General features: G+C 43.4%; 1 protein-coding gene across 1 annotated transcript in view; it reads right to left on the reverse strand.

Annotated features, from left to right (window-relative positions):
* Positions 1-21921, reverse strand: part of Dus2 (dihydrouridine synthase 2) — a 40865-nt gene that overhangs the window by 10501 nt on the left and 8443 nt on the right. Inside the window, exons 3-10 of the mRNA XM_090357404.1 lie at positions 19198-19243; positions 12937-13028; positions 12717-12760; positions 10679-10739; positions 8553-8600; positions 3552-3617; positions 3299-3369; positions 1080-1166 (exon numbers count right to left, since the gene is read on the reverse strand). Coding sequence (XP_090213530.1) covers positions 1080-1166; positions 3299-3369; positions 3552-3617; positions 8553-8600; positions 10679-10739; positions 12717-12760; positions 12937-13028; positions 19198-19243 — 515 coding nt within the window. The remainder of the gene's footprint in view (positions 1-1079; positions 1167-3298; positions 3370-3551; positions 3618-8552; positions 8601-10678; positions 10740-12716; positions 12761-12936; positions 13029-19197; positions 19244-21921) is intronic.

Consider the following 21921-nt stretch of genomic DNA (forward strand, 5'->3'; position numbering starts at 1 on the left):
GAGGACTACGGAGGTTTAACGCCAGCCTGGGCCCTAAAGAACAAAGAACCTAAGACATCTCTAATTAACCACTAAAAAACAGGAAGTAGGACTGTGGTTTGAGGGATAGGGTGGTAGCCTTGAGCTGAAGAGCTCAGGGACAGTGCCCAGGCCCAGAGTTCAAGCCCCATGACCCACAAAAAAAAAAAAAAAAAAAGAAAAGAAAAAGCCAGAAGTGGTGCTGTGGCTCAAGTGGTAGAGCCCTAGCCTTGAGAAAGCCCAAGGACAGTGCTCAGGCCTTGAGTTAAAGCCCAAGAACTGGCAAAAACAAAACAAAACAAAATAACAACAACAAAAAGCAGTGCCCCAAACAACTGAGCTGTTGAAGCCACAGGATAGCTAAGCAGCCCTAATATACCTCCTCTATGGAAAGGGCCAAAACCCTGGAGAGGGGGCCACATGGATGATTGTGGGAAAGGAAGGGGAACCCATTTAGTCACAAGTCCCTTTCCTCTACCATGCTGCTCCAAGGACCCTCTTAAAACTACTCTACTCTAGTCCATTTTATTAGGAGTCAGGTGGTAGCCACAGTTCAGAGGCTGCTATGTAGGGAGGACTCTTATGTGGCAGCAGAAGCAACAGGCTTCATGATCTGAGTAATCCTGATGTCACTTTTCTTCCCTGGGGGATACAGAACCTGGCTCCCACTCTCACCCTTATACTCCTCCCTCTACCAATCAGGCATATTTGTTGTCAGGGCTTGCCTGTTCCCACCCGCTAGGCTCCCTGAGTCTCTGTGCCATCCTACGTTGCAAGGCTGAGCCAGGCTCCCAGGTAGCCTAAACAGGCTGGTTTCCCGATGGAAATTATACACAGTCTTACTACTAAACTTCTAGGCTGTTTATTGGGTCCTTACACCTGCCAATCCAGGTTTATGGATTTCTATATCCTGTCTTAGACATCATAATGCTATGATCTCTAGCTTAAGACTCATAACAGCTATTATCATTCTTTAAATGCTCTTTAATTTCATTTTTACATGTCAACTCAAGTAGGGCATTAAAAAAAAAAAGAGTAAATATGGAAGAAGGGAGGCTTACTTGGCTATGACAGGAATGGAGAGGGTTCCAGCAATGGCTTTGATGACTTCACAGCTGACAGGGTGCTGAGGTCGCTCCTCGCGCTTCCTTGGAGATAAAGAGATGGGGCTAAGGGCTAAGGACCAAAGGCCAAGTCATTACTCACACCAGATTACCTTAGCCAAATCCTACTGATCTCCTTACTAAACCTCAAGATCAGGCAGCCATGTCGCCATTTCGGGCAGACTGGGGATGGTGTCCCTGACCTCTTGAGGGGCAGGGGAAGCATAGGTCGATGCTGAGAGGAACGAGGCCATCCCTCTCTCAGGAGCCAGCAGATGAGACACGACTACAGGGGACCAACATGGGTGACCCAGCTCCCAAGGTCATGCTGCATTCCCCTAGCTTTCCCTAGTCTCTGCCAGAAATGAAAGACAGTGCTGTAAGTAATGCTCCCTGCACTGTCCCAGTTCTGCCCTCCCCCCAGAGAACGAGAGACAGCTGCCACTGCTCAGATAGGCCACTCCCACACAGCTGCTTGGGCCAAGGCCAGACTGCACAGCTGATCCTGGGGTGAAGCACCTGACACCGGGTAGGCCTCCCACCCAGGGTGACTGGGCAGGTTACAGACTATAACTGTCATGACAAGCCACAGAGGCAGCAGGACGAACCCAGAAACCTTTTTTCTAAGGTCAACCACAAGAAGGCTTTCAGGCTGGAATGTGGGTTAGTGGTAGAGTGCTTGCCTAGCATACATGAAGCTCTGGGTTTGATTCCTCAGTACCACATAAATAGAAAAAGCCAGAGTGGCCCTGTGGCTCAAGTGATAGAGTGCTAGCCTCAAGCAAAAGAAGCTCAGGGACAGTGCCCAGGTCCTGAATTCAAGTCCCAGCACTAACCAAACACTAACCAAAAAAAAGAGAGAAGGTGGGGAAGGAAGGAAGGAAGGAAGGAAGGAAGGAAGGAAGGAAGGAAGGAAGGAAGGAAGGAAGGAAGGGAGGGAGGAAGGGAGGGAGAAGGCTTTCAGCATTACTGTGCAAACCCTAGGGACACAAAGGCCCTCATCTTAGACCATCCTCAACAGCTCTGATAATCAGAAAATCTTTCCTTAAATTCACCCAAATCTGTTTTCCTAATGCCTCAAACTTCTGCTAAAAGCAACAGTCTCATGTACTAAGAATGTTATATACAAAGTTTAAGCTTTATATTGTAATAAAAGCTCATCACAATCCTATGAAGCAGAAATTGTCTTAATTTCCAATGAGCAATATGTCACTCACAGAGATTAAGTGACTGTCCCAAAGATCAATCAATCAATATATATATATATATTGCACTAACTAGCTATATATCTTTGAAACCAGTCTGTTGAAGTCTAAAGCCTGCTGTCTCAGGAAGGAACTTACACACGTGTGCAACTCTTCTCACTTCCACCCAAACAGCTCTGCTTTTCTATGTCAGAGCTTTAAGTATATTCTGAAAATGCTGTAATACACACAAGCAACCGGGGTTATTCCTGTAAGACTCCTGAGTTCAAAAGGAGTATCATTTAGAAAGGTCACAAGCCAGTCTACTAACCAGGATTGTGTACAGAAGGACATCCTGCGCACAGGGAGAGGATTTGACTGTGAAACCAAGCACAGGGAAAGGAGGAGTGCCTTTAAAAGAATAGTCATTTGTCTAGCGTCATTTAAGGGAGAAGCCTCTGTCGGATGAAGTGGACAGGGAACAAGAGTTATCCAGGTGTGTTGGCATATTCCTGTAATCCTAGCACTCTAAAGGCTAAGGTATAAGAATTGTGAGTTCAAGACCAGCCTGGGCTATCTAGAAATATCCTGGAAAAAGAAGGTATGCAAGCATAAAGCCCTGAACTATAATTCCCAATGGCCTCTATACCCACACACTCCAGAGAAAGAGAAAATGGCTCCCAGTTCTAATTCCACTATTTTGAGAAAATTAATGAGATCTATTACATATATATCCTTCCTCACCTGTCTCTAAGCTTGTAGCAGTGGCTACCACTAGTAGGTACTAAATGATGAAACACAAATAAACACAAGTCCATGCAGAAAATGCAAATGGCGTGTATATGCCCTCTGGACTCACAAGATGCCAAAAAGCTAGACAGAAATAGACTAAATACATAGGAAAAAGACTGGGTATCACCTAGGATCTAGTGAGGAATTGTGACAATGGCTTCATAATTCTGCCACTCAGTCACTAGAAAGGCAACCACTCACCTTCCATGAACTGCGATAGCTGCAATTCCAGTCCTCTCTATTCGCTTCACAAGCCTCAGGGTATCTTCCAGCTAAGGAAAGGGATAGCAAAGGATGGTTACTGAGGAACAGAGGACCAGATGCAAGTTCCTAAAGTTTGCTTAGCTCCATTCCCTCCACCAATTTAATTTAATGCCTCATGAACCATTCACATCCCTAGATCCATCATCACCAGAGACATGAGAACATCAAATATCATATACCATATTCTTACCGAAGGCAGTATTCGGATCTTGCAGGTCACAGGTCTACAAGTCCCTTTAACAAGAGTGCTAAGGATCTGCAAAGAAAAGAAACAAGAGTACCTATCTCTTCTAGAATAAACTGCCACTCAACTTGGACTAATCAATATTGTTACAGATTTGAGCATGAACAGCTTGCATAACTGAGAGCACATATACATACCTGTTGTATACATATACATGTAATCTCCAAAAAGCAAGGACTCTTCCCTGTTCTATGTAGTCTCAGACCCAGCAACCCTCTGCCCAGCACCGTGTGTGTGTGTGCGTGCGTGTGCGTGTGTGTCTATCTATTGGTACACAAGTGACCCTTTTCAAGGAAAGCACCAGAATTACCTGCAGACACTAAGACACTCAAATTCTTACTTTCTACTCCATTTCCTGAATGAGTCTCTAGGGGCAAGGTTTAAGAATGTACACTTCATAGGTTCTACCAACTGCCCTCTATCCTCAGCATGATTCTGAGACCTATCTAATTAAAAAGACATGCTCACAGCTGTTTTCTTGAGTGAACGGAAGGAACTATTCCCTGAATGCTGTCCCAGGGCTCGCAGAGTGAGATAGCAGAAAGGTATTTAAGGACATGCCTCTGTCCTCAGGTACCCCTCTCTTCAGAAAAGCCAGATATACAAAATGAAACTAGCAAAGGAAAAAAAATCTCCATACATTAAAAAACTGTTTATTCTATAGTAACTACAAAGAATTGTGAGGGGGGAGAGGGAGAGGGGGGAGAGGGAGAGAAGGAAAGAGAGGGGGGGGAGATTAAGAAGTCACACAGGAAAACATCAGGGAGGTACTAAGATATGACCACACACAAAGATCAGAAGAGATGTGGATAACACTGAACGTCTGTGGCATTGACTAGGCAACCTGATGAGAGCTCTCTTCCAAGAAATGGACCTCTGTCCAGCAAAGCAGAGGGCATACCGGGGTAGCTGCTACCAGTCTTGATTTTAGATAGGCAAGGGAACAGAGAGCTGGCTGCCAGAACCAAGAGAGGATTTTCTCTAAGAAAAGGCTGACTCATGGGGGGGGAGGGAAACGGGTACCAAGACATGTGAAAGGGTATCAATGTATGTGAATTAATGCACCTTCTATCTGGCAAATATCATGTAACCCTTTTACTAATTACAATTAAAAAAATAAAGTTTATGTATACAATGCAAAAAAAAAAAGAAAAGGCTGACTCAGAACATCACTCCAACACATACCAAACCAAAAGACAGGGCTGACAGATGGAGAGTTCAAGAGTAAGACAAGGCCTCTTGGCTCATGTACAGACAGGAAGGACCAGTCCTCAGGTACAGCTGCAGGCAGCACTGAGACTAACGTCCTAGGTCATCCTAACAGGGCTTAAAGGAGCACTACCTTTTACGGAGTGAGAGTGAGGGAAGGTGAACTGCTAAAGAAACATATGTTGGCACTAGAGGTTAATACTTATGATCCTAGCTACTCAGGAGGCTGAAATCTGAGAATCCCAGTTCAAAGTCTGTGAGCCTCTTATCTCCAATAAACAACTTAGAAAAAGCAGGAAGTGGCGCTGTGGGCTGTGGCTCACATGGAAAAGCACTAGCCTTGAGCAACAGAAGCTCAGAGACAGTACTCAGGCCTGGATTTCAAGCCCCAAGAAACAATAAAAGCAAACCAAACCATCAAACAAAAAACAGACCCATAAGCACAATAAACCAACAAAATAAAAGGTGCAGAGATATTTTTTTATGTCTGTGACATAAAATGTCACATTAATGTCTCTAGAAAGTTCTCTTACAAGTGTTCAGTTGTAACCTTCTGAATTGTGATGAGTTAAGCCACACTAACTGTTTAAAAAACGAATTCTGGCAGGGATGTAAGGGAAAAGGAACCCTGTTGCACTGTTGGTGGGAATGTAAATGACTACAACCACTCTTAAGACAGCAGTTCCTCAAAAAACTAAACATAGATCTTCCCTATGACCCAGCCATGCCATTCCTGGGCATCTACCCTGAACATCATGAGCCAGGACATGACAAGGACATTTGAACATCCACGTTCATTGCTGCATTATTCATAATAGCCAAGATATGGAAACAGCCCAGATGACCCACAATACACTAGCAGATCCAAAAAATGGGGTTCCTATAGACAACACAATTTTATATAGACATTAGAAAGAATAAAATAATGTCATTATTTTATGGATGGAACTAGAACGAATCATATTAAGGGAGGCAAGCCCAACTCAAAGAAATGAACAGTGCATGTTCTCCCTGCTATGCAGAAATTAGATCTAAAAGACACTGGGATATGACCAATTATACAGGATTTTAGATACACACAGAGAGACCAAAACAGGACATTCTCAGGAGAGAAACAAAGAGATATAATGTCTATATGCCACTTCATATTGTATATTAAATAAACACATGTAATAAAATGAACTTCAAGATATGGAAACAAGAGATCTCTCCTTAAAAAAAAAAGTATTAAAGCCATATAATGAATGATTGTTGCCCTTAATGTACTATGTTATCTCTCATCTCTTTTGCTGTCCCTTGGTTATCTCATATTGTTATAGTATCTCACTTTGTTATCTGATATATTGGATTTATTTGTATTTGCTTATTTGAAATTGGATAGGGAAGGGGAGAAACCAAGACGGGGGGGGGGGGGTGAAGGGGAGGGTAATGGGGACCAAGACATGTGAAAGGGTATCAATATATGTGAATTAATGCACCTTCTATCTGGCAAATATCATGTAACCCTTTTATTAATTACAATAAAAAATATTAAAAAAAAGTATTTTTAGGTTTTGATGATTGTCTTCATTTTTTTATGTATGGTATATTTAAATGTGTATCTTCCGGAGAGGGGGAAAGGGCCCAGAACTTGAAGGAAAAAGGTTGATTAAGTGTAGCAGAGGGGCTGGGATGTAGTTTGGTGGCAAAGAGCTTGCCTAGCAAGAGTAACATCCTGGGTTCCATCCCTGATACCAAAAAAACAGAAAAAAAAGTGCAGCAGAGGCGCTCACTGGACATGGACAAAAGTGAACTGTATAACTCATGGATTGAGACGGGAAAGAGAGACTAGAAGAGAATAAGGGAACAGAAGACACTATACGATGGGGCTGGGAGTTTGGCCTAGAAGTAGAATGCTTTCCCAGTATGCATGAAGACCTGGGTTCAATTCCTCGATACCATATACATAGAAAAAAGCCAGAAGTGGTGTTGTGGCTCAAATAGTAGAGCTCTAGCCTTGAGAAAGCCCAAGGACAGTGCTCAGGCCCTAAGTTCAAGGCACAGGGCTGGCAAAAAAAAAAAAAAAAAAGAGGAAGAAGACACTATATGAAAGGAAATATATTAATTACCTGATTCATGTAATTGTAATCCCTTTTTTTTTTCTGATTTTTTTCCCCCCTGAGTTTAAGTTCCAGAACTAGCAAAAACAACAACAAAAAACTATAAAATGGCACAGGTACATGAGAGGCAGATTAGAGGGACATTATCTGTGGTCATACATGGTTAATGTAGTTGACACATAAGTGGTCCTCCTACATCTCAAGATACTGAACAGAGATCTACAGGATTGCACCAGCATAGCCACCACAAGTAGGTCTAAATCCCAAATTACTCCAGCCTATGGGAAGTACCAAAAACTTGAAGACCACACAAAGAAGGGAATGAAAAAGAAAAGAGGGGCTGGAAAGGTGGTTTAGTGGTAGAGTACTTCCCTAGCTCGCATGAATCCCTGAGTTTGATTCCTCAGTATCACATAAACAGAAAAAGCCAAAGTGGCGCTGTGGCTCAATTGGTAGAGTGCTAGCCTTAAGCAAAAGAAGCTCAGGGACAGTGCCCAGGCCCTGAATTCAAGCCCAGGACTGGAAAGGAAAAAAAAAAAAAAAAAAGAGCAGTCCAATGTGGCAGAAATATAGAAATGTCAACCTATTTGCATAGGCAGCCCACAACCCTGGATGGCAACTGCCAACCTATCCCCAGGGCATCATTAAACCTGTCTGCAGAATCACCAAGGGAAGCCTGCCTCATATGACCCTGGCTGACCTGCTCTCAAAGGGCTGTGGTAGACTCAATCCCTGCTGTTCTCTTCCATTCTCCTGCCCCCTCCCCGTAGACACCAATTCACACACACCCCTACCTAACCGCTGAATTTGCCCTCACTCAAGCTAGTCTAGCCTCTGTTCTTCACTAATTAAACTTCCAACCTGGAAGGGAGGGGGCAATACAGAAGAGGCTCTAGTCAGTCCTCAGACCCTGTTTCACAGGTGATAGATTCCTAGCTCTCGACTTTTGCCAAACACAAGGCTGCTATAGGCTAATTTAACCAACTACATATCAGAATCACTAGGAAGCTTTTAAAAAAAAAATAACCTAGGGGCCGGGAGTTTGGCCTAGTGGTTAAAGTGCTTGCCTAGCATGCATGAAGACCTGGGTTCGATTCCTCGGTACCACATACATAGAAAAAAAGCCGGAAGTGGAGCTGAGGCTCAAGTGGTAGAGCTCTAGCCTTGAGAAGATCCAAGGACAGTGCTCAGGCCCTGAGCTCAAGCCCAGGACTGGCAAAAAAAAAAAAATAATAATAACCTAAACCAACCAGGTGCTGGTAGTTCACACCTGTAATCCCTGTAATCTTAGCTACTTAGGAAGCTGAGATTTGAGGATCATGGTTCAGAGTCCGCCAGGGCAACAAAAGTCCTTGAGATTCTAACCTCCAATAAACTACTCAGAAAAAACTGGAAGTGGTGCTATAGTTCAAGTGATAGAACACTAGCCTGCAGCACACAGAGGCTTAGGGACAGTGCCTATGGCCTAAATTCAAACCCCAGGAGCAGCAAATAATATTAAAAAAAAAATCCTAAGCCCCAACTACAGAGACTGGATAGACGAGTAAATCTGGAATGGGAGGGAGGAGGTATGCTGGGACCTCTGAGTTCTAGTTCACAGATATATTCAAAGACCTTAGTTTTACCATGCAGGACTTACCCTTTCAATCTTGTCAGGGTCTGACAGCAGAGCGGCTCCCATTCCACCCTATGGAGAAGTACACAGAATGCTTTTTTAGAGCTGGCAGAGGATAGCCCTTTTTAGCCCTCTAGCCCACCAGAACGACAACTTGGTATAGCAACCTTATAACCAAAATCATCTAACAAGTGGCATTTCTCCTCACCAAGTAAGAAGGTGACATCATCTGTGTTCATAGTATCAAAGATGAAAATGTGATGAGTTCTAGAAGATATCGCTCTGATCCCCAGGCATGCATCTCCTATATCTCTGTCCTCCCTCTTGTTTCCTGTTAATCTAACCCACCAGATATATGATTTCCAGATTTGTGCTTCTAAAGCAGTCTAATCACACATGGCCTCTTTTCAAGAAAAGTCAAGAGGCCGGGAGTTTGGCCTAGTGGTTAAGGTGCTTGCCTAGCATGCATGAGGACCCGGGTTCGATTCCTCGGTACCACATACATAGAAAAAAGCCGGAAGTGGTGCTGAGGCTCAAGTGGTAGAGCTCTAGCCTTGAGAAAATCCAAGGACATTGCTCAGGCCCTGAGCTCAAGCCCAGGACTGGCCAAAAAAAAAAAAAAAAAAAAAAAAAAGAAAAGTCAAGAGTATTTAATGTACAGGTCCAGCTGACTAGACCCTAACCACAAGGACAGTGCTCAGGCCTTGATTTCAATCCCAAGGCTGGCCAAAAAATAAAACAAAATAAAAAAGCCTGTAATCCTAGCTACTCAGGAGCCTGAGACTGGAGGATCAAAGTTCAAAGCCAACACGGGCACAAAAGAACATGAGACTCTTATCTCAATTAATCATTAGAAAACTGGAAGTGGCCCTATGGCTCAAGAGGTAGGCCAGTAGCCTGGAGCTGAAGAGCTCAGGAACAACACCCAGGCCCAGAGTTCAAGTCCCACAACAGACCGAAAGAAAAAAAAAAGACGAAACCTTACCCGGGTACCAAAAAGTCAAAACTCTACTAACACTACTTGTCTTTTAACATTTTTATCCTTTGCTTTATTACTTGGGCACAAGAATTTTGTCTATCTCTCTCACTACATAAACCTTAAATTGAGGCTTTTATTTGGTTGGTTGGCTTTTTGAGACAGTTTCTGTGTAGCCCATGCTAACCTTAAACTAACCTAAACCTTGGCTGGCCTCAAACTTGCAATCCTCCTACTTCAGACTCATGAATGCTGAGATTACATGTGCATAATACCATGCCTGCCTAAATACATATGCGTATGTAGATGTAAATGTGGGGAGGTATATAAAATTTTTTCTAAATCATTTGACAGTGAGTTCTATATCTGCTAGCCCTTTATCCCTAAAGAATTCCTTCACTTTGTTTTTTCTGTGTCAATACTGGGACTTGAAATCAAGGCTAGTGCTCTACCACTTGAGCCACAGCCCCACTTTTGGCTTTTTAAATTGGAGTTAAGACTATCATGGACTTTTCTGCCCAGGCTGGCTTCAAACTGTGATCCTCAGCTCTGAGCCTCCTAAGTAGCTAGGATTACTAGCTGAGCTGAGCCAGCAGCACCTACCTACCTATCTGTTTTTGTCAAACTGAGGTTTGAAGTCAGGGTCTAAACAGGTATTCTATAACTTGAAATATACTGCCAGGCCTTTCAGTATATATTTTCTTAGAAAAATGATATTCTCTTATATAACCACAAAAGAATTAGTAACCTCATAAATTTATCTAGATATAGTATTTTTAACTAATGTACTACAGCCCCTTTTCCAACTTTCCCCACTCATTTAGTAATATCCTTTTGAGTATTTTGCCCATCCAATATAGAATCTAGTCCAGAGTTAGGCAAGTCTATTTAGTTGTCACATCTTTTTTTTTTTTTTTTCCAGTCCTGGGCTTGAGCTCAGGGCCTGAGCACTGTCCTTGGACTTTCTCAAGGCTAGAGCTCTACCACTTGAGCCTCAGCACCATTTCTGGCTTTTTTCTATGCATGTGGTACCGAGGAATCGAACCCGGGTCTTCATGCATGCTAGGCAAGCACTTTAACCACTAGGCCAAACTCCCCGCCCCTAGTTGTCACATCTTGAAAGTCTCTAATTTGCTTTAATCACAAGGTTATTGATGAGGAATAAAAAGTTTACCTTGGTAGAATATTCTTTTGGACAGCCCATGTTAACATCAATACCAGCAACATCATTTTCTCTGGAAAAAAAAAATGGAGAAAAGCTAATAAGCATTCAACTTGAGGGAAGACAATAAAGTCAAAGACTTGAAGAAAACATCTTTCCATATCCCTGAGCCTACAAAACACACCAATCCACAATGACAGAAGTTAAAAATGAGGAAAGAGCCAGGTGTGGTGGCTCAGGCCTGTAATCCTAGCTACTCAGGAGACTGAGATCTGAGGATCAAGGTTCAAAGCCAACCTAGTCATTGGAGACTCTTATCTCCAATTAACCTCAAGAAAATAGGAAGTGGGGGCTGGGAGTTTGGCCTAGTGGTAGAATGCTTGCCTAGCACACACAAAGACCAGGATTCAATTTCTCGGTACCACATACATAGAAAAAAGCCGGAAGTGGTGCTGAGGCTCAAGTAGTAAGAGCTCTATCCTTGCGAAAGCCCAAGGACAGTGCTCAGGCCCTGAGCCCAAGACTGGCAAAAAAAAAAAGAAAGAAAATGGGAAATGGGGCTTGGCTTAAGGGTAGGGGAGGAACCTTGGGCTGAAGAGCTCAGGGACAGTGCTCGAGCTGAGTTCAAGCCCAATGATCCACCCTCCAACCCCCCCCCAAAAATGAGGAAAGAAATCTATCCCTAAAATGAGTGACTGCCTCATCCAAGCCATGTTCCTAGGAGAGACATAATATACACACATCTATGAAGAGCTAGATGTAGAAGACTTTGCTGTACTGGGACTAAATAAAATAAAATAATTCAAAAATACACATTGATACAGAACTAGAGTAGTGAGAGTCATTTGTCAATGTGGAACAATGACATGTGCACCGAGCTCTTGCCAGACTACTGCTTTCTGGCAGAACTGATTAGACTTCCTTATTTTCTGAGCTGCACTGTTGTCTTCAAATTCTTTAACCTCATCCTCTGACTTAAATTTAGTAAACAGATCAGCAGCAGTGACTACCTAGCATTCTTCTCAATCCCACTGCCATCAACAACAGTTATCCCCTCTTCCCCGCCCCCCCCCCTGAGCCTGGGCAATATCCCCCAGCTTATTTGGTAGGCTTAGTGCTCTACCACTTGAGCTATAGCACCACTTCTGGTTTTCTGGTGCTTAACTGGAGATAGAGTCTCATGGACTTTCTTGCCTAGCCTAGTTTCAAACTGTGACCCTCAGACCTCAGCCTCCTGAGTAGCTAGGATTACAGGGATGAGCTACCAGCACCCAGTTCTGTTTTGAGGTACAAGTACTAAGGCTTGAACTCAGACTTGAGCACTGTCCCATAGCTTTTTTTTTTTTTTTCACTCAAGACTAGAGTTCTACCACTACAGCCATAGCATTATTTCTGAGTTTTTTATGGAGATAGTGTCTTGTAAACTTTTCTGGTCAGGCTGGCTTTGAACTGGGATCCTCAGACCTCAGCTTCCTGAGTACCTAGGACTACCAATACAAGATACCAGTCCCCAATTCCACCACTAAGCAAGCATTAATAGTATGCCACATAGTATAACATGCACTTTTTAATTTCCCATTTCCTAGAATGACAGAGGTTGGTAGTACGTCTGGTATCATTTTATAGATGAGATGACTAAGCTCCCATGAGCAGGGAAGTTAACTAATTTACCTAAGGCTACAGTTAGCAAGAAGCAGAAGCAGAAATTCAATCTACGTCTACCATGGCTGAGAAGGTCATCTCTTTGACCATGGTGTTCTCCTGCCTATGTTGGGAATCATTAAGGTACACCTATACTCCATGAGAGCTAAGCCTGAGGATTCACAGTCAGCAAAGTCCCTGGAAAGGAAGTCCCATGAATAAAAACTAAAATCAGGTCCTTAAACAGTGTTTCTGGGATCTAATCCTAGTAAGTATATGGGATCTTGAACTAAAAACTGAAAGTTACGGGTCAGAAAGCACAAAGGAGTCACCCACCAAGGTTATCCTTCATTAAGACCTCAGAGTTCACCAAAGTGACGAGGGCAGCCCCAAGGAGGAAGGAACTTACACAAGCCTGGCTACCGCAAGGGCTCGCTCTGCATCTGAAGTCCCCTAGGAACATAAGAGTCTGTATCAACCATTGTCTTGACACAGGTACACACAGAGATACAAACAGTCATAGGTCTCAAAAAACACTGTGCATTATAGGAATTGAACACTGGCTAGGAGATCACACAGGACAGGAAACTTCAGATGATCCTGAGACACTGGGGTCTCTTAGGTCTTACCATCTGGAATACCACCCTGCTCTGTTCTCTTTCACATGTGCGAAAGACCACTCTGTCATCAGGGGCAACAAAATCCACTGTGTTGAGAATCTCTGTAAGAAAACACAAACATATGGGACTTCCAAATTAAGATGCAAGTTCAAGTTGGGCACTGGTGGCTCATATCTGTTATCCCAGCTATTCAGAGGCAGGGATTGGGAGGATCACAGTTCAAAGCCAGACCAGGCAAAAATTTTCAACACTCCATATCTCAACACTTCAATAAAATTAGGTATGGGGCCACACTTCCAGCTATATGGGATATAGAAACAGGAGGACTGGGGTTCAGGCCTACCTCAGCATTAGTGAAAAAATCCTACATGAAAAATAACCAAAACAGAGACGGGAAGTTTGGCCCATGGTAGAGTGCTTGCCTAACATATATGAAGACCCGGGTTCGATTCCTTGGTATCATGTACATAGAAAAAAGCTGGAAGTGGTGCTATGGCTCAAGTGATAGAACACTAGCCTTGAGGAAAGCCCAAAGACAGTAGTCAGGCCAAGTTCAAGCCCCAGGACTGGCAAAAATAAATAAATAAATAACCAAAACAGCCTAGTGCAATGGCTCACACCTGTAATCCTAGCTACTCAGGAGGCTGAGATCTAAGGATCAAGGTTCAAAGCCAGCCCAGGCACAAAAGGACCTGAGACTCTTATCCCCAGTTAAACTCTAGAAAACAGGAAGTGGGACTTGGCTCCAGGGTAGGACAGTAGCCTTGAGCAGAAGAGCTCAGGGACAGTGTCCAGGCCAAGTTCAAGACCCATGACCCACAAAAAACAAAATTAAAAAAAAAAAAAGCCAGGTGCCAGTGGCTCATGCTTGAAATCTTAATTACTCAAGATGCTGAGATCTAAAGTATCAAGAATTCCAACTGATGGCTGAGAATGTGGCTTAGTGGTAGAATGCTTGCCTAACATGCATGAAGCCCTGGGTTTAATCCCTCGGTACCACATAAAGAGAAAAGGCTGGAAGTGGTACCGTGGCTCAGGTGGTAGAACATTAGCCTTGAGCAAAAGAAACTCAAGGACAGTACTGAAACCCGGAGTTCAAGCCCCATGAGTAGCAAAATAAATAAATAAATGGGCAAGCAAATAAAGCAGACCTGAGGCAGGCACAGTGGCTCATGGCTGTAATCCTAGCTACTCATGGAGCTGAGATCTGAGGATGGTGGTTCAAAGCCAGCCTGGGCATCTTCAATTAACCACCAGAAAATCGGAAGTGGCACTATGGCTCAAGAGGTAGAACAGTAGCCTTGAGCTGAAGAGCTCAGAGACAGCGCCTATGCTCAGAGATCAAGTCCCATAACCAACTCAAAAAAAAAAAAAAAAAAAGCAAAACTGGAGGAATAGCTCAAGTGGTACAGCAGCAACAGGCTATCATGCATGTGGCCCTGAGTTTAAACCCCAGCACTGTTTTAAAATAAAATAACCAAGATTGGGAGTATGGCCTAGTGGTAGAGTGCTCGTCTAGCATGTACAAAGCCCTAGGTTGGATTCCTCAGTACCACATACACAGAAAAAGCTGGAAGTGATGCTGTGGCTCAAGTGGTAGAACACTAGCCTAGAGAAAGCCCAAGAACAGTACCCAGGCCCTGAGTTCAAGCCCCAGAATGGAAAAAAAAAACAAAAACAAAAACAATAAGAACAAAACAAAAACAGCTGAAACTAGAAGTATGGCTCAAGTAATAGAGTGCCGGACATGGAAAAAAAAAAAAAAGGCAGAAAGAAAGAATGCAGTAAAGCCCCATTACCAGCATGCATGCACACACACATACACATACATACACACACACGTACACACGCACGCACACACGCACGCATGCATGCGCATACACGCACAGTATTTGGGTTTTCAATGCTCTCAGCAACCTTCTAACCTTCTAGAACATAACTACTATAATAACAAAAGTCACCCTTACTCACCTTTATTTTTGTTCCTTGTTTGGCTTGCTTTCCTGAGATACGGTCTATGTAGCCCAGGCTAGTCTGAAGCTCACTAGGTTGGCCTTAAACTCCTAATCTTTCTGCTGCTGCAGATTCCCAAATACTATGATTATAGACAAGCACCACCCTGCCAAGCACCATCTGTTCTTTTTTTTTTTTTTGTGGGTCATAAGGCTTGAACTCTGGGCCTGGTCAATGTCCCTGAGCTTCTCAGCTCAAGGCTACTACCCTACCCCGTGAGCCACAGCACCACTTTCGGTTTTCTAGCGATTAACTGGAGATAAGAATCTCACATTCTGGGGCCGGGAGTTTGGCCTAGTGGTAGAGTGCTTGCCTAGCATGCACGAAGACCCGGGTTCGATTCCTCAGTATCCCTCATATATAGCAAAAAGCTGGAAGTGGTGCTGAGGCTCAAGTGGTAGAGTGCTAGCCTTGAGAAAGTCCAAGGACAGTGCTCAAACCCTGAGCTCAAGCCCAGGACTGGCAAAAAAAAAAAAAAAAAGAATCTCACATTCTTTAGTGCCTGGGCAGGCTTTTGAATCACTATCCTCAGATCTCAGCCTCCTGAGTAGCTAGGATTACAGCCATGAGCCATTGGTATCTGTTTGGTACTAACATTATTAACTTTCAAAGATGACTACTACTCAAAAGTACCAATATGGGGGCTAGAAGTTTGGCCTAGTGGTAGAGTGCTTGCCTAACATGCAGGAAGACCCAGGTTTGATTCCTTGGTACCACATACATAGAAAAAGCCGGCAGTGGTGCTGTGGCTCAAGTGGTAGAGCTCTAAACTTGAGAAAGCTCAAGGACAGTGCTCAGGCCCTGAGTTTAAGCAACAGGATTGGCAAAAAAAAAAAAAAAAAAAAAAAAAAAAAAGCACCAATATGGCAGATAGAAATGAGATCTTTTGTGTGTAGATGTGTGTGTGCCAGTACCAAGGGCATTACACTCTTGCTTGGCTAGAGTTCTACCACTTGAGTCACACCTCTCACTCTTCAGCTCAAGACTACCACCCTACCCCTGGGCCTGGGCATTGCCCCTGAGCTCTTCAGCTCAAGGCTCTCCTTGAGCCAAGCCTCACTTTCTGTTTTCTAGAGGTTAATTGGGGATAAGAGTCTCTGGTTCTTTTGTGTCCAGGCTGGCTTTGAACCTTGATCCTCTGATCTCAGCCTCCTGAGTAGCTAGGATTACAGGCATGAGCCACATGGCCGGCTAAGAAATAAGATCTTAAAAGCACTTAAGCACTTCTCAGGGTTGGGGGAGCAAGGGAGACACATGAATAGAGGAAGGGTAAGCAAATATAGTCATTATATTCAATATACATAATGTAAAAGTTGAACTATATAACTTGAGTGTAGGGATGGGGGGGGGAATGGAGGAGAATAGCCGGGTGCTGGTGGTTCACACCTATAATCCTAGCTCAGAAGGCTGAGATCTGAAGATTTTGATTTAAAATGAGCTGGTAAGGCTGGAAAGTCAATGAGACTCCTATCTCCAATAAACCACCAAAAGACCAGAAGTGGAGATGTGGCTTCAAGTGGTAGAGGGCTATCCTTGAGCAAAAGAGCTCTAAGACAGTACTCAGGTCCAAGCCCTGAATTCAAGCCCTATGACTGACAAAAAAAAAAGGGAGAATAGAAAGGGTAACATTGTTGAAGATGCATTATACCTCTAACTTGACTTCTTGAATTGAAATTCCTTCGCACAGCTATTTATTAAAAAATAAATAATGAGCTGGTCACCAGTGGTTCATACCTATAATTCTAGCCACTAGCCATTCAGGAAGTTGATGTCTAGGAATCCCACTTTGAAGCTACCAGTGACAGAAAGCTTGTGAGACTCTTGTCTCCAATTAAACACCAAAAAGCCGTAAGGGAAGCTACGGCTAAAGTTGTAGAGTGTTAGTTTTGAGCACAAAAGCTCAAGGACAGGGCCCAGACCCTGAGTTCAAGGCCCAGGACCAGAACATACATACATACATACATACATACATACATACATACATACATACATACGTAAGTAAATAAATACTTAAAGCACTTCCATAAATGGAAGCTGTAATTATCATACAGATACTTGGTTTGGGTTTTTTGGTTTTGGGGTTTTTTTTGCCAGTCCTGGGCCTGAGCACTGTCTTTGGGCTTTCTCAAGGCTAGACCCTTACCACTTGAGCCATAGTACCACTTTTGATTTTTTCTGTGTATGTGGTAACGAGGAAAGGAACCTGGGTCTTCATGCATGTTAGGCAAACACTCTTCCCAGTAGGCCAAACTCCCAGCCCCAAAACTTGGTATGTTTATAATGCAGCTTTATTTATAACAGCAAAATAAAAAATCCCATTATAGCATTAGCAAAACAAATTATGACACAGTCACCTATAGAATGACAAGTAACTAAGTTCTAGAAGAACAACTGCAAAGATTCTGTGTGGAGGAGGCAGAGATCAACTTGTCACTTTCAGTTTTGTTTTGTTTTTGCTAGTCCTGGGGCTTGAACTCAGGGCCTGGGCACTGTTCTGGAGCTTTCTCAAGGCTAGCACTCTACCACTTGAGCCACAGTACCACTTCCAGCTTTTTCTATTTATGTGCTATCAAACCCAGGGCTTCACGCATGCTAGGCAAGAACTAACATTGGGCCACACTCCTGGCCCACATTTTTATACATATACAGTAGTCATACTGTATATTTAAGAAAAAAATTACCTCCCAAGAATTGGGGTTACAAGAATGTGTTGAGCCGGGTGCAGTGGCTCACGCCTGTAAGCCTAACTCCTTAGAAGGCTGAGATCTGAGGATCAAGGTTCAAAGCCAGCCCGGGCACAAAAGGACCTGAGACTTTTTTTTTTTGACAGTCCTGGGGCTTGAACTCAGGGCCTGGGTACTGTTCTTGGACACTTTTTGCTCAAGGCTAGCACCCAGCTACTTGAGCCACAGCACCACTTCCGACTTTTTTTTGAGTATGTGATACCGAGGAATCAAACCCAGGGCTTTGTGCATGCTGGGCAAGCACTCTACCACTAGGCTATGCTCCTGGCCCCAGACTTGAGACTCTTATCTCCAATTAACCTCTAGAAAAAGGGAAGTGGTGCTTGGCTCCATAGGGTGGTAGTCTTGAGCTGAAGAGCTTAGGGACAGCACCCAGGACACGCTCAAGCCCCAAGACTCACCAAAAAAAAAATGTGTCAACATTCCTGGTTAGTGTTTTCACTTTTCTAGAGAAAAACATCAAAGATTATAATTGCAGCCAAACAGAATTGGCCTCATCAATATAGTATAAGCAAAACCACAATTCATCACAACCACTTACATTTGTACAGAGTTTAAGGTGTACAAAGTACTTACTGGCACCACAGGTCATATGATCCTTCCCTCTAAGTCTATGATTTAAGTAAAGCAAAACTTACGATGTTCATTTTATCGATAAGAACTGAGATAGGGAGAGGTCAGGTTGTTGGGAGTCGTGTACAGGGTCAGGCTGGCCCATGAATCTGCATCACTGACTAAGATAACCACACAAAGAATGAGCTGTCGTGCCTAACTTTGAGCTATATTGTCAGTATTGTGAATCACTTTCTGCTGAGACTTGATTAGCATTGGGTACGAATGTGTTATTGTTTTATCACTCTCTGCTGAGACCTATAGTGAGAATAAACACGTGGGCCTGCCCACCTTTGTGCTGAAAGGCTCCTGGTACCCTATATTAGCTAAATGTACTTCCTCAATAAACGAGTTCCTGCCTTGACAGGTCTCCCTAATGCATCTGACTGTCCTCCGGTGAGGGAGGGCTGGGTGCGGGCTGTCAGTCGGCCCTCTCTTTTCTTGGCTCGTCCTGGTCGGGCCATGTTCTCTCCCTATCCCTCCTGTGGGTTGGGAGGGACTGAGGACTAAAAACCCCAACATCAGGTGACTTATCTAACATCACACAGCTATGGATTATCTATGGCAGGCCCAATACATGAATGATTCCAAAGCATTACAAAATGAGAATTTCTAGCCACCAAGTCTGTAGGTGGCTGGTAATTTATTTATCTACATACTTCCTTTACTCTTTTGGAGCCAAAGGCTTCATACATGCTAGGCATGTATACCACCGAGCTACAATCCACCCCTCTTTGCTTTCTGCTATGGCTCTAGAGAGGAGTGACTGCTCTTAAGAGAACAAATGAGTCACACACATAGTTATATAATGCAGACAGTGAGGAATGTGAACAAGGCTGGCAGTGGTGCCACTTGAGCCAGCTGGCCACACACATAATCCTGGATCCAAGGTTGCACTCACCATTGACAACTCTCTTGCATTGAAGCATCTTAAGGTCAATCAGCTCCTGCAGAGTAATCAGAGGACACGTGTCATCCGTAGGCACAGGAAGGCCTTCATTACATACCTGATCATCATCACTTGGTAAATGATCCTACCACGAACAAATGGTGACTTTTGGGACATGTCCTTTTCTCTCCCTCTAAGCACAAGCCCCAAATGAATTTACATCAATTAGTTGCTCTTCCCGGGGACCTTGGAAATGTTTGAGTCTGGGAAAGGATGAGGACTCAAGAGTGCTAGAGAGACAATTGCTCTGAAGACACTGAACTATTTTTCTCTTATCAGTCTCAGCTCAGAGCCAATCTCTTCAAAGAACCTCCCACCTTAATCATTAAGTAAAGGGCAAGCAGTGAAGGACTCCCAGGAAATATCCAAAAACAAAATTGGGGACCAGGAAATAGAAGCACAGGGAGGAAGATTTTCAATGAACACAGCTAAAAGTCTATGTGCAAACAAATGGAGTGAGCTCCCTAACTCAGGATACAGTCAAAGAGGCTCGGGAAACAAAGACAGAATGGGAGAGGGGGAGGGGGAGGGGGAGGGGAAGGGGGGAAAGAAAAAAAAGCAAGAAAGAAGGGGGACAGAGGGGAAAGTCAAGTGGCAATAGCTCACATCTATAACCTGAGCTACTCAGAGGTTGAGATCTCAGAATTGAGGCTTGAAGCCATCCCTAGTGAACAAATTTAAGAGATTCTATTCTCCAATTAACTCACTTAACTAGCAAAAAACCTGGTTGTAATACTAGCCACTCACAATGCTGAGATCTGAGGATTACAGTTCAGAGTCAGCCATGTGGGAAAGTCCATGAGACTCTTCAGTTAAAAACCAGAAGTGGCACTGTAGCTCAAGAAGTAGAGGGATAACTTGAACTGAAGAGCTCAGGCACAGCGCCAAGGCCTACAGTTCAAGCCCCACAACTCCCCCTCCCCCCCGCCACACACACACACACACACACACACACACACACACACACACACACACACACACACACACACACACACAGAGCGCCTGATCCTAGCTATTAAAGAGGCTGAGATCTGAGGACTATGGGCCCAAAATTCTTTCAGACTCTATCTCCAATTAACCAGCAAAATGTCAGTCTAGAAGCTTGGCTCAAGAAGTCAAGTGCCAACTATGAATTTAAAAGCCTAATGATGAGCTAAAGAGCCCAGGGACAATGCCCAGGCCCAGAGTTCAAGTACCATGACCGACAAAAAAAAAAAAAAAAAAAATGAAAATAAAAGCCTAGAGACCGGGAGTTTGGCCCCTAGTGGTAGAGTGCTTGACTAGCCTGCAGGAAGACCTGGGTTCGATTCCTCGGTACACATACATAGAAAAAAGCCAGAAGTGGTACTGAGGCTGAAGTGGTAGAGCTCTAGCCTTGAGAAAGTCCAAGGACAGTGCTCAGGCCCTGAGCTCAAGCCCAAGACTGGCTAAACAAACAAACAAATAATTTTTAAAAAGCCTAGTGAAAATACAAGGCCAAGTTCAAGTCGCAGTACTATCATACACATACCACATGTAGATACACAAAAATATTTTTTAAAGGGTTGGTGATACAGCTTAGTGCTAGTATACTTGCCTTAATATGGGCAAGATTTCATTCTCCAGTAGAGTTAGGAGAGAGGGGCCTGGGGGAAGGGAGGATATACCCATAAACCAAAGACTTGGAAGGTAGAGATAGTAGTATCACAAGATTGAGTGTGGACTACAGGTCCTGATCCTGTCTCAAATAGATTAGACAGATGGATGGAAGACAGACAGACAGACAGACAGACAGACAGATGGGGGGGGGCAGAAAAATCCCGTTATGTTTTAACATGTCTGAGTCTTTAGGATATTATACTAAGTGAAATAAGCCTCTGACAAAGCTATAAATACATCGTTATTCCACTTACCACAATATCAAAAAAAAAACAAAACTGTGAGTAATAGAAACAGAAAATAGAATACTGGTTATCAAGAGATGGGTAAGATACAGAAATGGAGAAGTGCTGTTTAAATGGGTATGGAGTTTTAATTTTATAATATGATAAAGTTTCACAGATCAGTTTCTCAATAATGTGAATAAACTTAACACTACTGTACACTTAAATACAACAAATATAGTATATCTTAAGTTTGACCACAATAAGCCAATACACGTACACTTTCAACTTTCAGGTAGTTAATTAGAAATAAAAGTTTCATGGACTTTCCTGCCCTGGTTGGTTCAATCTGTGATCTTCAGATCTCAGCCTCCTGAGCAGCTACCAGTATTCCACTCCAAGAGATTCTTATCTCCAATTAACCATTAAAAAACCAGAAGGGGAGATGGGGCTTAAGTGGTAGAATGCTAGCCTTGGGTGAAAAAGCTCAGGGGCAGTGCCCAGACCCTAAATTCAATTCCCAGGACTGACACAAAAGAAAAAAGTTTTCTCTTCCCTTGACCCTACTTACTGAAAGTTGTAAGTCTAACAGGCCAACAAAGTAGACTCTGGTGAAAAAAGACTACTGTTCCCTTTGGCTTTTGCTAATTGGCTCATCTTCCGGTGCTGGATTTTGAGTTAAGAAAGGGCCTGCATGCCTTGTATGCTAGTAGGTGCTGAACTAGTCAGGTGAGCTGGTTTGACTATCTAACCCTCCAATGGTCTATGATGAACTCACCCACAAAGAACATGTAGGCAGCTGGCCTCCAATGGC

Source organism: Megascapheus bottae, chromosome 24, assembly GCF_031878675.1.
Source record: "Megascapheus bottae isolate mThoBot1 chromosome 24, mThoBot2.hap1, whole genome shotgun sequence".
In the NCBI taxonomy this organism is placed as follows: Eukaryota; Metazoa; Chordata; class Mammalia; order Rodentia; family Geomyidae; genus Megascapheus; species Megascapheus bottae.